This window comes from Benincasa hispida, chromosome 8, assembly GCF_009727055.1.
Source record: "Benincasa hispida cultivar B227 chromosome 8, ASM972705v1, whole genome shotgun sequence".
NCBI lineage: Eukaryota > Viridiplantae > Streptophyta > Magnoliopsida > Cucurbitales > Cucurbitaceae > Benincasa > Benincasa hispida.
In genome coordinates, this window is record NC_052356.1 from 47,782,265 (window position 1) to 47,797,955 (window position 15,691).

General features: G+C 35.3%; 2 protein-coding genes across 3 annotated transcripts; both read left to right on the top strand.

Moving 5' to 3' along the window:
* The first annotated feature begins 2,363 nt into the window (after positions 1-2,363).
* LOC120082925 (MA3 DOMAIN-CONTAINING TRANSLATION REGULATORY FACTOR 1) lies at positions 2,364-6,723 on the top strand. The gene is made up of 4 exons (XM_039038344.1): positions 2,364-2,672; positions 3,201-3,425; positions 4,086-4,180; positions 4,514-6,723. The coding sequence occupies exons 2-4, from the start codon at positions 3,206-3,208 to the stop codon at positions 6,332-6,334; spliced, it is 2,136 nt and encodes a 711-aa protein (XP_038894272.1). The 5' UTR covers positions 2,364-2,672; positions 3,201-3,205; the 3' UTR covers positions 6,335-6,723.
* Positions 6,724-7,878: 1,155 nt separating this feature from the next.
* On the top strand, positions 7,879-15,069 carry LOC120083193 (probable UDP-N-acetylglucosamine--peptide N-acetylglucosaminyltransferase SPINDLY). Of its 2 annotated transcripts, XM_039038834.1 has the most exons (12): positions 7,879-8,129; positions 9,198-9,271; positions 9,344-9,417; positions 9,916-10,008; positions 10,087-10,188; positions 10,309-10,476; positions 10,554-10,642; positions 11,285-11,406; positions 11,673-11,854; positions 12,063-12,347; positions 14,316-14,463; positions 14,557-15,069. In XM_039038834.1, the coding sequence occupies exons 1-12, from the start codon at positions 7,969-7,971 to the stop codon at positions 14,928-14,930; spliced, it is 1,872 nt and encodes a 623-aa protein (XP_038894762.1). In that variant the 5' UTR covers positions 7,879-7,968; the 3' UTR covers positions 14,931-15,069. The 2 variants fall into 2 exon arrangements, with proteins under 2 accessions (XP_038894762.1, XP_038894761.1); XM_039038833.1 differs by having other exon boundaries at positions 7,881-8,129; positions 9,198-9,417.
* The last annotated feature ends 622 nt before the right edge of the window (positions 15,070-15,691 follow it).

Sequence of the window (15,691 nt, forward strand, 5' to 3'; positions counted from 1 at the left end):
TGGACAATTCAATTTTAGAAGTGTGTCTATCTTGAAATCTAGATACATAGTTATTAAAAAAACAATTTTATTTCCAACAACAATACATAAATAATAATAATTTTTGTTTCTAAATAATACAATATCAATAAAACAAAAGAAGTTGTGCAATTCCACACGTTATTCATTCATCTCCATTTCATGAATAATTAAGCCCCATGTACTTCATTGACGTCCTCGTGATTTCTTTCATCATTTGAAGACAGTAATATCTCGTCATCGTCAAGATTTAAACTCAAAATTATTTGAATGAACTCTTATAAAATTATGGAGGGATATTGAAGTAATAACTACCTTCAAAATCAATCCAAAATACAAATAAACAAAAGTAGGAGAGCTTCATCTCCTCTCCAATGGTCAAAATTCTTCTTCACATTTCGAAAACTTCCATTAAAAAACATATATATTCAAAAAGAAAAATGATGGCCCACCTCCAAAAAAAAATAAAAAATAAAACCCATAGATTAACACATATATAAAAAATAACATAATGAAATGAATCCAATCAAAGAAAAAAAATACTATGCAGACAACAATACAATTAAAACAAGTGAATTGTTAAATCATAGATTAGACAATAACAACAAAAATTAATTAGGGCATAACTCATAGAGACCGATTAAGATCAAATTTTCAAGTAAAATAGATTTTTCATACGTAAAAAACCATTGATATTTGAAAGCTAGGAGAAAGACATAATCTCCTACCATTATCAGTGTAATTGAAATTGAGTACAAATAGAAGAGCTCAATAATAACATGAACAACTACAAATATATATGATATAACTTCCACAAGTTGTAAGTAAAATAAATTAATGAAATTCAAAGATTTAACCAAACAAATCTCTTGAAAACAAAAATATGAAATAACTTCCACATCTTGTACACAAAATAAATGAATGAAATTCAATGTTTCAACCAAAGAGATTGAGATTAAATTGAAACAACTGGTTCAGATTGAGCTTGAAATCATAGAATCGACAAAAACAAAGGAAAACCATCAACAATATGGAGATAGTTAAAAGGAAAATCATGGTAGAAAACAATATAAAAAATAATCGATCACTTCATCAAAATAAAAATTCTCTACTACATTCCGAAGCTAAAGTTCTTCCAAACATTCCATCGAACACCTTCCTACATCAAACATATTTTTGCAGGACCCATAAAAATTAACCCGAGTGTTTCGAACATGAACATCTAAATCTAAACCACACTTTACCAATCACTATTTCCTTCCTTTCTCTCATTCAAATTGATAGATAGAAAATGAAAAAAACTAACCTCAAATCAATGAAAAGTCACCAAGAAAAAAATATAGTTAATTGGTTTATTTTAAAACATGAATTTAAATATATTTAGACTTAATCTATCAAGTAAAACAAATTGGGAACAATGTTTTTAAATTTTTCTTAGTGATTATAATCCAACATTTTATTAAGTTTAGATGATTTTATTTGAATTATGTTTACATCATATATTAAATTGCAATTTTGATAATAATTTATCGTTCAAATCAATTTTTTATTATATTTTATTCGTATGTGATTAGGTTGGGACATCCTAGTCCAGTCCTAATCACACTATGATCATTTAAAATTATTTTTGAATAATGTATTTTTTATTTAATTTAAAATCAAGTTCTTATTTCTAAATTCATTAAGCTAAATGATTTAGAATTTTTATTCCTTCCGTTTATTTATAAAAATATTAATTTAAAAGAGATGATTAAATTAAAACTTACAAACAACACTCACATTTTAATTATTATCTTGAATCTCTTGTTAAGTAAATTGATATCATTTTTTTTATAATTCCTTAGGTTATATATTTATCATGCAATTATATTAATAAGGTAGATAGATCGGCTATCTTTTTTTTTGTTTTATAATTTTTATCATTTTCATATTGAAATCTACTGACCAATTCAATCAAATGTCAAACACGTAAAAATATAATTATGCTTTTTTTTTATCACTAATCAAATACTCCCTAAAAATAATTTCATCCCTACTAAATTAAAATTTAATACTTTGAAATCAAAAAGGAAAAAAAAAAAAAGAAATTAAAAAAAATGATGGAAGTTGAAAAGGCTTGGCCATATATTGAGCAAATGGTGAGAAATTGATGGGAAAAAAATTACAAAAAGAGACTGGACCGGTTAGCGCGGGCAAAACTGTACAACCGGTAATTGGGCTAAAGTAAAGCAGCCACGTGGACACCTCAAACAAGGATAAACCCAAACCCCTTATTTGATGACGTGTACTTGTAACCGTAGCCTCCATATAAATACCTTTTTCGCCCCATTTTTTTATTTGCCCTCATCTGTTTTTTGCCTTTTTCCAGTTTTTTCTTCTCACTCTCTCAACCGGCAAGAAGAACCAGACAAATTCGGATCGGGGTCCGATAAACCGGCGCCTTTTCTGATCTAGGGTTTTCCCGTTCCTTCCATTTCTATTTCCTTTCCACATTCCATTTTGTTCTTGTTTTTCTTCTCCTCTCAGTTGCTGCGATTTGGAGATCCCACTCGTGTCTCCTGTCTTGGCTCGAGATCCGGGCCAAGCACAGAAGAATACCACTCCTCCAAGTGTTTTCTTTCGGTTCATTGCATCCTCCCAGTGCTCGCCGATAGGTTCTTTCTCTTTCTCTCTCTATCTCGCGTGTACGTTTCTTTGTGTTTTGATGTTGATTGTTTTTGTTTTCTTTATTTGTTTTGGGAAGAAATGGATGAAATGGAGTATGGAGTGATTGATTGTTGCTTCTTTTCTTTCTTTCTTTATTATTTAAGTTGGAACTTGAGAATATGAATCTCGAGGAAGTGAAGTGGTGGATTCTTTATAGCTTTAGTTTGATTTTTAACTTCGTTCGTCGTCCATTTCTCAGTCGTCCAAGGTTTAATTTCTACCTGTTGCTGGTGAATATACATAATATGCGACAATGGACGGGACTTAGGGGGCGCATATTTCTGTTCGTCGGGATTTTTTTTCCTTATTGATTTTTATTTAATAGGTTTCTACTTAGATTTTGTTGTTTTTTTGTTACTATAGCAGCATCTTGGTAGGATGTATTATTTATTTATATATTTATTTTGGCATGAGATGGATATGTGCGTATTTTTTTCTCTGAATTTTAATTAACAGGTGATTTTTTGCATCTCCAGCAAAAATGGCTTCAAATGAAGGATTTCTGACTGAAGAGCAGCGGGAAGTGCTGAAAATAGCTAGTCAGAATGTGGATGTTTTGTCATCCTCTCCAAAATCTCCCAGAGGTTCATTTCCTGAATATCATATAAAAGCCCCTGCTGGTGGCAAGGTTTCGGCACCTGGAGTTGGTGTGAAGCACGTGCGTAGATCTCACTCTGGGAAGTATATTAGGGTGAAAAAGGGTGAGTTCATCTGATATTATTATAGTCTTGATTTGTTGCGAGCAAAGCAAGTTTCACATTAATTTTGACTGATGTTATTAGAGTATCCTAAAGTTTAAATGCTTTGTTATATTTGAACGCTTCATAAACAGTTATGCGAAGAAAACCCAGGATTTACAGAGAGATTTGAATTGATGCTGGATGTCAAAGCACATATTTTTTTGTTTAACAATTATTTGATACTATTAGTATATTACTGCTGTTTGTAGTTAATATTTATGCTCTTTGAAACTTGACGACTAACACTTTTGAGTGCATGGTTTGGTTAAAAAAGGAAAACATAAAAGAAATAAAACGCTGAATTGCTTTTAGGTCTGCTTCCCCTCCTTTAGAGTTCTAGATGTGAAATTTGTATGCAGGCAGTGCTCTTTAACTGTTATCTGTATGTTTCTATTGCTGGATTTAAATTTATTTTCAGCCTTGCTCGTGACATATCCTGTTGCCCTTTCCCACTTAGCCATCTTACAGAGTATATTTTCATCTCGAGTTTCTGTAATGAACATTCCAGCAGTATTGAGGTCCTACCTTATTCATGAGAGTATTTATATTTTTAGATGTAATTTAAGCAGCTTGTCCTGTTCTTACTGTTCTAACCACTAGTATATATACTGATGCTGGCAGATGGGGCTGGTGGTAAGGGCACCTGGGGTAAATTGCTTGACACTGACGGTGATTCTCATATCGACAGAAATGATCCTAACTATGACAGTGGCGAGGTAATTTCAATATTGAGTTGGACTTTATTTTCTGTTCCTGTATATGATTGCCCAATATAACGCACATGCATATCTGTCCTATTATGAACTTAAGTCTCAGAGAAAATAGCATACCCAATTATTAAGGTTTGAGGTACGATGATGGGAAACTTGTGATCCTAATGGTACTTGCATGATTGCCCATGTACTGCCTAACATTTGGACTGGTATGGTAATTGTATGCACGCTAGTGGAATTGTATTTAGTGGATTGGGATTGATGGAGAAGCTTTTAAATTAGTATTCTTTCCAAACCTAAGTATTTATTTGGTCTTTATCATTTCCTCTTTAATAGGAGCCATATCAACTTGTTGGGTCGACTGTATCAGACCCCTTGGATGATTATAAGAAATCTGTTGTATCCATTATAGAAGAATACTTTAGTACTGGTGATGTGGAATTGGCAGCATCTGATCTTGGAGATCTAGGCTCAAGTGACTATCATCCTTACTTCATTAAACGGCTGGTATCTATGGCAATGGACAGACATGATAAGGAGAAGGAAATGGCTTCAGTTCTGCTTTCAGCTTTGTATGCCGATGTTATCAGTCCTGCCCATATAAGAGATGGATTTTTTATGTTACTAGAATCTGCTGATGATCTTGCTGTTGATATATTGGACGCAGTTGATATCCTTGCTTTGTTCTTAGCTCGTGCTGTAGTTGATGACATACTTCCCCCAGCATTTCTAGCCAGGGCAAGGAAGGCATTGCCGGAATCATCTAAAGGAACTCAAGCTATCCAGACTGCTGAGAAAAGCTATCTCTCGGCTCCACACCATGCAGAGCTTGTGGAGAAAAAATGGGGAGGCAGCACACACTTTACAGTTGAGGAGGTGAAGAAAAAGATTGCTTATCTCTTAAGGGAATATGTTGAGAATGGAGATACTTTTGAGGCTTGCAGATGTATAAGACAGTTAGGTGTTTCATTCTTTCATCATGAGGTTGTGAAGAGGGCTTTGACTCTTGCCATGGAAATCCGAACAGCAGAACCCCTGATACTGAAGCTTCTGAAGGAAGCTGCTGAGGAAGGTCTGATAAGCTCAAGTCAAATGATTAAGGGATTTTCTCGGTTGGCCGAGAGCCTTGATGACCTTGCTCTTGACATACCATCAGCAAAATCTTTGTTTGAATCCTTGATCCCAAGGGCCATAACTGAAGGATGGCTTGATGCTTCCTTTATGAAATCTTCAGATGAAGATGTGGATGTTGGATCTAAAGATGAAAAATTGAGGCACTACAAGGAAGAGGTTGTAACTATAATTCATGAATATTTTCTTTCTGATGACATTCCTGAATTAATACGAAGCCTAGAAGATCTTGGTACACCCGAGTATAATCCAATCTTTTTGAAGAAACTTATTACACTTGCAATGGATAGGAAAAACAGAGAAAAAGAAATGGCATCAGTTCTCCTTTCAGCTCTTCACATTGAGATATTTTCTACGGAGGATATAGTAAATGGTTATGTGATGCTACTAGAGTCTGCAGAAGATACAGCGCTAGACATCTTGGATGCATCAAATGAGCTTGCTCTCTTTCTGGCCAGAGCTGTGATCGACGATGTCTTGGCTCCACTGAATCTGGAGGATATTGCTGGCAGGTTGATCCCAAATTGCACTGGAAGTGAGACTGTCCGAATGGCCCGGTCATTGATTGCAGCTCGCCATGCTGGTGAGAGGCTTTTGAGATGCTGGGGTGGTGGAACTGGCTGGGCAGTGGAGGATGCAAAGGACAAGATTCAAAAGCTCTTAGAGGAGTACGAAAGCGGAGGTGTCGTGAGTGAAGCTTGCCAGTGCATCCGCGATCTAGGTATGCCTTTCTTCAACCACGAGGTTGTGAAGAAGGCATTGGTTATGGCCATGGAGAAGAAGAATGACAGGATTCTAGATCTGCTGCAGGAATGCTTCAATGTCGGCCTGATCACCATCAACCAGATGACTAAAGGCTTCTCTAGGATCAAAGACAGCCTCGACGATCTTGCACTCGACATTCCAAATGCAAGCAAGAAGTTTACATCCTATGTCGAGCACGCCCAGAAGAAAGGATGGCTCTTACCATCCTTCGGATCTTCTGCTGCTGCAGATTCTTCCGTTCTCTTGGCTGTAGCTTCCTGAGGGAAAAAGAAAAAGAAACAGAGTGTTAGATTGTTTATCTCATGCATGTTGTTGCCTCATTAAATCTCTCTACTCCGTCTCGAAGCGTGCTGCTTTGCTAATCTCAAGAGGTAGTAGCAGTAGATCAGATAAATGATGGGGTCTTTTTGCTTCCTTCCTCCTCCTCATGATGATGGTTTTTTTCTTTAGGAGATGATATGCCTTTGTATAAATCTTGGTTTCTGTTTTTTCCTTTCTTTTTCTCCTCTTCAGATTTTTAGGTAAAAATGTTGTGATAATGTCATGTTTAGACAGGATCTTTTATATCTCATAATATGCTACTGCTTCGCACAACATGGAAAAGGGTTGGTGGACAGTACTTTTCACTAATCACTACTAATTTTTCTCCACGTGGTTTTAGGCCTTTGCCACTTTCATCTTCTAATTTGATCTCTATATTGTTTAGGTTTTTTGTATTAGGTCTTTCAAATATGGGCATGCTTTTTCTTTACGTAAATGCCTATTTTTGGTTAGTCCTCAAGATCGAGTTCACTAGATTATGGAGATTTTACATGCTTTCTTGCAGTTTAATGTTTCTAAGTTCATGATATTTCAATGCCTTTTTCAGCTTTTTGAAATCATCATTGTTTGTGGTGATGAGTTGAATGATAAGTTAGGAGTTATGCTTAGAGAGTTACAGTTATTTGATAAGTGGCCGATATAAAAAAAATGGGGAACATGAAATTTCACGGTGCAAATTTAAATATCAAAACACTATTAAAGTTGACCCCAACTTGTGAAGTTGGTAGGTTAAAACACTCCTTTTACTTTTTTTAATTAATAATTTGTTAGATTGGTTATTTAACGAAGAAGATTTATATTTATCATTAGAACATTTGAATATGTCTATGGAAATTAATTCTTTTTATCAATTAAAGTTCATTTGTATTTTAGTTAGATAGCTACAACTAGATAGTCTCAATTACAAAAGCATAAATGTACTTGGCAAACATTAATTCATAAACTGTCTATCATCATCAGTATGAACATAGTTGAATTGGCTTGAACATGTATCATCAATCTTGAGATTTGAGATTTAGATTTGATCTTTCAAAATTATCATCTTTTTAAAAGTTAAATTTTTTATTTCTTGATCCGTATAGAAGGTTAAAGTTATATTTGTGGTTATCTCAATTTAAATCCATTCATAATGTTGGTGTCCATGTTTTTGGGTAAAATACAAATAATATCCATTGAAAAATTCTCCTCAACTTCGTTTTATGCAAATTACCATAAGAGTAAAAAATATAAATTACACCAAACTTGTTTCCTAAAAGGCGAATATACTAATGGTACTCGGAACTTTTACTTTTTAAGAAACAGTTTAGTTTGTATTATATTCAACAAAAGTAAGGAAAAAAGAAATCCTCACTATAGTAAACAAGAAAAGGATTATTTTTTTTTAATCATGCATTAAAAATACTCCAAAATATTAGCGAGCGTACGTAAATCGGTGCAGATTGTTTCGGCATCCAAACAGCGGCTAAGCAATCCGCGTAACCAAACATGGGTCTTCTTTCATTCTTTAATTTTTTTCGCGTCCATAGTCGCAGCACAAAGTCTTTAACCGCAGAAAAGCTCAAGCTTCTCCCAAAATGCCTCTCAAGACCGAACATGGAGCATCGGACAGCTCCCTTGATGAGCACTTGAAGGCGGTCCATACTTCTAAAGTCGTTGTTCTTGCTGACCTCAACGTTGATCCTCCAGAAATGGATGACGACAGTTCCGTTCACGTTTCAGCTTCGACTACCTCCAGGTTACTTTCGTTTTCGCGTTTCCTTTAATTTTTTATCCGAATTTAGAAATTTTTGGTATCTTTTTACTCCTTTCGGTACATGAAAATTCCTTGCTAATTTGTTTCTTCTTATCTTTTGCTTGCCTTGGTGTTCCAGAGGGATAGAAAATGGTGTTCAGTTTAGCTAGGGGGTTCTGGTGTAGAATTGTGATGTGTTTATTCTAACGAATCAAAATTGTACAGGCAAACTGTTGAGTGGTTTGGTTCTTGTTTCTCAATCGAGAGTAGCTAAGGTTATTTGTTAACATTGTTTAACGAAAACTAGTGAAACATAGTAAAAATGAAATTGCTGACCTTCTTGCTGATGATTCGGACGTGCGTTGAGATAATGCCCTTTATGTGTCTACTACGTCCTTATCTGCCGGTCAAGTTATCTTTTGCTGTAGGATTTCTGTATTGGATGGTGTGGAGTGTGAACCAATGTTTAGGAAACCAAGAAAATGCGTTAAAATAATGGTTCATCTACTGTCTTTCTTGACCAACAAGGTATCGCATGAGCTCATACTTACTATTATTTTGGATGGAACAGATGCATTCAACCCAAAAACATGTAAATTTGGAGGCAGCATTAGTCGCTAGGAGTTCAAACCCAAACATGACATTAGGTAGACAAAAGAACGAGCTATCTTACTAGACATGACAAAAGATTGGGATAATTGCAGAAGTCACTGTAGTCAAGAAGCTAAAATGTCTCACTATTTCAAAATTTATTGCAAACCAAATCAAAATTCCATTCAATGGAACGTCCTAAAATCACTTCCATTAAATCCCCCACAAAAGGGTTAAAGACGGCATGACAATATATGATCTTAAGCCTCTTCGTGAAGTTAAGCTGTCTATTAGGGAGCCTCCAAGGTAAGTCAAAACACCGAATCTGAGAACTGAAATATAATCAAGGTCTTTACTTTCTTTGTCCCAAAAAATGTCAATTTTAGGGTTGAAGTTCTCCTATAGGTAATACATGCTTGAAGTAAGTTATTGTTATCCCCTTTTGTGGCTGCTGGTTAAAAAAGAAGCTTGCAATTTTAGGTTATCTATGGACGAGAGCAATCAAGACAAAACGGTGGCGATTTGCCAGGATACTAATACAATGGAAGTTGAAGGTAGACGTGTAAGCAAAATTGGAAAGTGCCGTTCAAGAAATAATAAGGTAGAGTACTCTCTTGATTCTGCAGCTGATGCAGATGGCGATCAACATGGTCAAGGTGTTTCAACTTCACGTGAAGAAAAAGTCAGCAGCCTCAAAACTGTGAGTTTCGTCAACATTTGGTTTTCTTCTCATTTGTTTTCTCCCTTTGCTGTTGTATTTCTTGCATCTTCAATACAATGCATTCTATTGCTAGCCAAATGCCATGTGATTCCTAGGAACAATCAATGGTGGTTTTGAATATTTTGCTCTGCATGTAACCCCCTTTTTAATTTCATACTATCGAAGAAAATTTCTTATCCAAAAAAAAAGAAAAAAAATCCAGCTATTTGTTTACTTAAGACCTCTATCAGACAAGTTTACTTGTAATTTCTTTGTGAATATAGTTTTTTAGCTCTCATCTACTGGTTCTCTCAATCAAATTGTGTATATGTAGTCTTCTATGTTATTCATTTGTTTGCAAAGCATCGCTGAAATGTTGAAGCTTCTTCTGTATTCAATGCATACATCTGTGGCCACAGCTCACTCCCCCTCCCCCACGCCAAATTCCTCAGGATGTGACTGTTGATTTACCTTGATTATTGGGATCCCTGCCTGTAGGGTTTAGTTCATGTAGCAAGAAAGATGCCAAAAAATGCTCACGCTCATTTCATTCTTGGCCTAATGTACCAGAGGTTGGGCCAGCCCCAAAAGGTAGTTTGGCTTGCACATTATACCTGTTTTGGTTAATTTTCTTGTTCTTATATTAATTAAACTGTGGTATTCTTTCAGGCTGTTTTAGCATATGAGAAGGCAGAGGAGATCCTACTCCAAAGTGATGTTGAGATTCACAGGCCAGAGTTGCTCTCATTGGTCCAAATTCATCATGCACAGGTTACAGTTTATATCCACGTTCAGCCTTACCTCTCTCCTCTTAGGTTATACTTCATCTCTCCTTGTAAATGATAGATATTACCAACCTGATCGTGCTCACCTGTTTTATGAACTCTCTAGTGTCTCCTTCTAGAAAGTGCAGGGGATAATAGTTCAAACGAAGAACTTGAACAGGAGGAGCTTGATGAGATTTTTTCTAAACTTAAGCATTCAACGCAATCTGATGTTAGACAGGCAGCTGTGTGGAATACCCTAGGCTTGTTACTTCTTACAACTGGTCGAGTGAAGGTGCATATTTATTATTATTCACTACCATGGTTGCCTTCCTCTTAGAAACTAATGTGGACTCATGTTAATTTATCCAGAGTGCTATTTCAGTGTTGTCGTCCCTGTTGGCCATTGTTCCTAACAACTATGATTGCCTTGGAAACCTTGGAATTGCTTATCTTCAAAGGTATAAGAACTACCATCCATGCTTGTCTGGAAGCTAACTTTCCAGCGTTTCTTCAGGTTCTTACTAACTTCAGTTACTGTAAATGATGAGTTAGGGAACCAAAATTAAAACTTGAAACAATAAGCGACTAAAAGGAGAATACTATACAGATTTGAGTTGTACGTTAATAAACACAAGTGATGATGTAAATGAGATAATCATGGAATTAATGCTAAAACTCATAGCTTCATTAGTGTTAATAGTTATATGCATGCTGAATCGACGACTCTCAGATTTTACTAAGAAGGTTCTAAGCTTTCTTTTATTTCCCTAAATAGTCAGGCTTGCATCTTCCATTTTTTTCCTAAGAAATATTCAGTATCCTTACTAGCAAGATTGTTAAATCGTGAAACGGAACGTGTATGAAAGTTGAATTTTAGTATATCTTGTATCATAACATATCGTGCATCGTAAGTTACCAGGCTTTGTCATTTGGAGGATTTGACTACCCTGGATGTTGTGCATGTATAATCACATGTATGCCTTTTCACATGCCCTGTCATTGTCAATAGTCATTACAAGAAGTTCATACCTTGAGAATATTCCAGTTTAATTAATACTATGAACTATCATACTAATACTATTGTTGGACATATGTTGTAGTGGAAATATGGAACTATCAGAAAAATGTTTTCAAGAATTGATCCTGACAGATCAAAATCATCCTGCTGCTCTCATAAACTATGCTGCTTTTCTCTTGTGCAAGTATGGTTCTACTGTTGTAGGTATGTGCTTGAGGTGGTTTGTTTGTTTCTTGGACATTGTACATATCAAAAGGACATTGTTGATGTCTTCCCTCTTATTTTGTAAATATTTGGAATGGGTTCAGGCATGATCTTTTTTGTTTTCCTTTTTTCCCCCTTTTGGCTTACTTATTAGAACCTTAATTAGTTAGTACTTTTTTTTTTGGATAAGAGATAATTTCATTAATTAGTTAGTACTATTTGTTTCCCCTATAAAAATAGTAGTCATTCTTGAACTTAATTTTAAGGTGCTGGAGCAAATGCTGGTGAAGGTGGTGTTGATGAGAAGCTTGTAGGTATGAATGTTGCAAAGGAATGCTTGCTAGCGACCCTTAAGGTAGATCCAAAAGCAGCACATGCCTGGGCAAATCTTGCTAATGCGTATTTCGTGACTGGGGATCACAGAAGTTCTGCCAAGTGCTTGGAGAAGGTGCCTCATGGATCTCTGTATTTTAGGAAAAGGTTTTCTTCTCGTGTAGTCTAGTTTTGTGGAAAAGATGGGATATTCAGTCTTTACAAGAATTATTTGCAGAATTTTACCTTGTGTATGCGTGGCTGTATGAATTGATTAATAGAAGGGTCTTGATGTTTTGGCCTCAAATTAGCTAATTATCTCTCCTCTTGTAAATATCCAACAGGGAGCAAAACTGGAGCCAAATTGCATGTCTATGAGATATGCCGTTGCTATGCACCGACTTAAGGATGCAGAAAGATCCCAAGATCGTAGTGAGCAGCTCTCCTGGGCTGGAAATGAAATGGCCTCAATTATTAGAGATGGAGATGGAATGGCAATTGATCATCCTGTAGCATGGGCTGGGCTTTCCATGGTTCAAAAGACTCAACATGAAATTGCCGTGGGGTTTCGTACAGATCAGAGTGAACTGAGAGAAAAGGAAGAACACGCTTTTTACAGTTTAAATCAGGTATCAATCTCAGTTTTCGGACATATTTTTTTCGGCTAACTGAGCTGCTCATGAGTGTGTCGGTTATTTTTTAATAATATATTTTTTTGTATTTTTTTTATTTACTAGAAACAGTATTGCTTATATACATGCTTAGCCCTAAATTTTTGCTTGGAATGTGTATAGTCTTAGAAACTGACAAAAATTAGGATTTTCTCCCGAACTACTAAGAGCTGCCGAAATCAAATCTTGAAGATTAACTGTATTTTTTTCTGCAATAACTGTATATTTCTCTGCAATTCGACTATTATTTAAGAATTATGAGTTACAAATGTTGGATGGATGTTAAGAAAGAACTATTTTCATTTTTCATTTTTGTTAAGAAAGAACTATTTTCATTTTTCATTTTTTCTAGATATGTTGGCTTTACTATTTGGGTTTAAGAAAATGAACTCCCTTATATGCTGCAATTTAGCAGTTCTTCAATGGGATCGATATTGTTGATCTTTCTGGGGACATGTCAGCTGGCAATATGTATTTGATCCGATGTTAAATTCTTCTAGAGATGGTCATTGGACTTGGGAAGATCTCTTATATGCTACTCATAATCATTTTGGAAATCTCAAATTTGATTATCCTTGACTTCATTGCTGAATGNAAAAAAAAAAAAAGAAAAAGAAAAGACAGCCTTAAGGCAAGGGGAAGAGAGATCCCCCTCCACATAAGACTTACAAAACAGCTGTAAAAGAGCTTTCCAGTTCATTTGGACTACGGACAAGCTATGTTATAAAAGAATTTCTTGTTTTTGGTACACCACCCAGAAGCTATGAATCGAGTTTTGCCACAAAAGGTAACTATAGAAGAAAACCTTTCCTCGAAAATACGACGATTCCTTTCTAGCTACAGGTTCCAAATAAGAGCTTTGACTGCCATGGAACATAAGATCTCACCTCTGATTCTAACGTTCCAGCTTCGAAGGTACAATGAATGAATAAATGATCAAGGGAATCTTTAGACAAATAACACAGAGAACACACGGAGGGGGAGATCAGTTCACACTTTCTTTTGAGTAAGTCATGAGTATTCAAACTTCTGTGTGTTAAGGATCAAAGAAAACTTTTCTGTCACTGAAATGTTTCTATTTCAGAAAAAAGGATCAAAGAGAACTTTCAGTCTTTACATCTTTAGGAGCACAATTCTTCCAAATTGTATCAAGCAATGGCATTTTTAAAACAGGAGATCTTTCATTGAACTTCAAAAAAGCCGAATTTGAAGTGAACAAGCCATAATTTTCTAGGGTCTAAAGAGTTTCATCATTCCCCTCTCCCAGCTAGATAACATCTATCTGATCCACCAAACTGATCCAACTCTGAATCTCCTTGTCAAACAAATCTCTTCTGAAGATAATATCCTACGTTACCTCTGGAATTCCAGCAGTCCTTGATAGTAGCCTCTTGTTTCATGGATATACAGCCAAGGTGGAATTTTCTACCCAAATATTCTTCTAGAAGCGAATGTGACTTCCCTTATTCGCTTCGAGTTTCAAAAAACTGTAAAAACTGGCATTGTTTTTAGCAATGTCGAACCCAGGGGTTTTAGAGAACCATATTATAAATTATTTTATCAAGTTATTAGTAATCTATCAAAATTTTGTTCTTTTTTACTTCACATAGCTTTTCGTCTTCTTGATATCAAAAGGCTTTCCAAAGGTATGAAAAGCAAGAACTTTGTCGCTATTATTTCAATGTGGGAATGCTGTTCGACAGCCCAAGGACTAGCACAACTTTTGTTATTTCCAGCTCCAAGAATATGGTTTTTGGGAATGATACAAGGAGCAAAGCAGCCAACTGATGGGAAATTGACATTTTTGTGGCAATTCCTTATACGTATAATTGTTTTGACTTTGAAACTCTACAATTAAATATGTTTCCATCTTTTTGTTATCTATGTTCTTGTTAGATTGATGGCTATTGCCTTTACTTAACCTAGGCAATAGCTGAGGACCCCGATGATGCTGTTCAGTGGCATCAATTCGGCCTCCATAACCTCTGTACACGAGAATTTAAAAAATCACAAAGATACCTCAAAGCTGCAATTGCCCGGTTTAAGAACTGTAGCTTTGCATGGTCAAACCTAGGTATGCCATTACATTTAATGTCGATTTTAGTTAATCGCTGGCTCTCTTGTTACTCTCATTAGTCAATCATGTTCCACATTCGTATATTGTTAGGTATCTCATTGCAACTCTCAGACAACCCGACACAGGCCGAAGAAGTATACAAGAAATCTCTGTCATTGGTGGCAACAGAACAAGCACACACCGTATTTTGTAACCTCGGAAATCTATATCGACAGCAAAAGCAGTATGAACGTGCCAAAGCTATGTTCTCAAAGTCTCTGGAACTGCAACCTGGCTATGCACCTGCATTTAACAATCTAGGATTAGTGTTTATTGCAGAGGGTCAATGGGAGGAGGCTAAGTATTGTTTTGAGAAAGCTCTTGAGGCTGATCCGTTACTCGATTCAGCTAACTCAAACTTGATTAAAACAGTAGCCGTATCTCGACTATGTAATAGTTTATCGTCGTGTCGTGTTAAAGATTGAAACTTCTGCCATTAGCTTCATCCTCATTTTGAGATTGGGATGTAGAATATGCATAATATTTTCTTGCAAGGAACTGTAGAGCAGCATTTACTCAATGAAGATGCTTCCTGGAGATTTCTTCCCAGGCTAACTTCCTTGATGGAACCAATGTGTTAATATGATCATAGGCTCAATTAGATTAGTTTCTAAGGCTCGTTTGGTAACTATTTTGTTTTTAGTTTTTGACTATGAAGCCAAAAAATGGATTTTTCACCTCTAAATTTCTTACTTTTTTTTTTTTTTTAAATCTACTCTTTGACGTTATTCTAAAAATCAAAGCCAATCTTGAAAACTAAGAAAAAAAAAGTAATTTTTAAAAATTTGTATTCGTTTTTTTTTTTTTTTTAGAAATTTGGCTAATACAATTCTTTGTACTTATATAAGGTGTAAATTATTGTAATATCCTAAGAAATTAGGAGGAAATATATTTAATTTTCAAAAGCTAAAAATAAATAATGAGATGGTTACTAAATAGGGTCTAACCTAATATATTTGATTCTCCCTAAGAAACTCTTTTGGTTGTCCATGTCTTCATAGGTCATAAAATTAGTTGCCCTCTATACATATTATTACATATATATATACCATATCTCAATGGACTGGCGTAATTTTTCTACTGCGTGTACGTTTCCATAATGATGGTGTTTTATTCGAAACCTATTGAGAGGTCCACTAGAGATCAGAAATTGTTGAAGAAAGAACAAGATGTCAATTTTAAATAA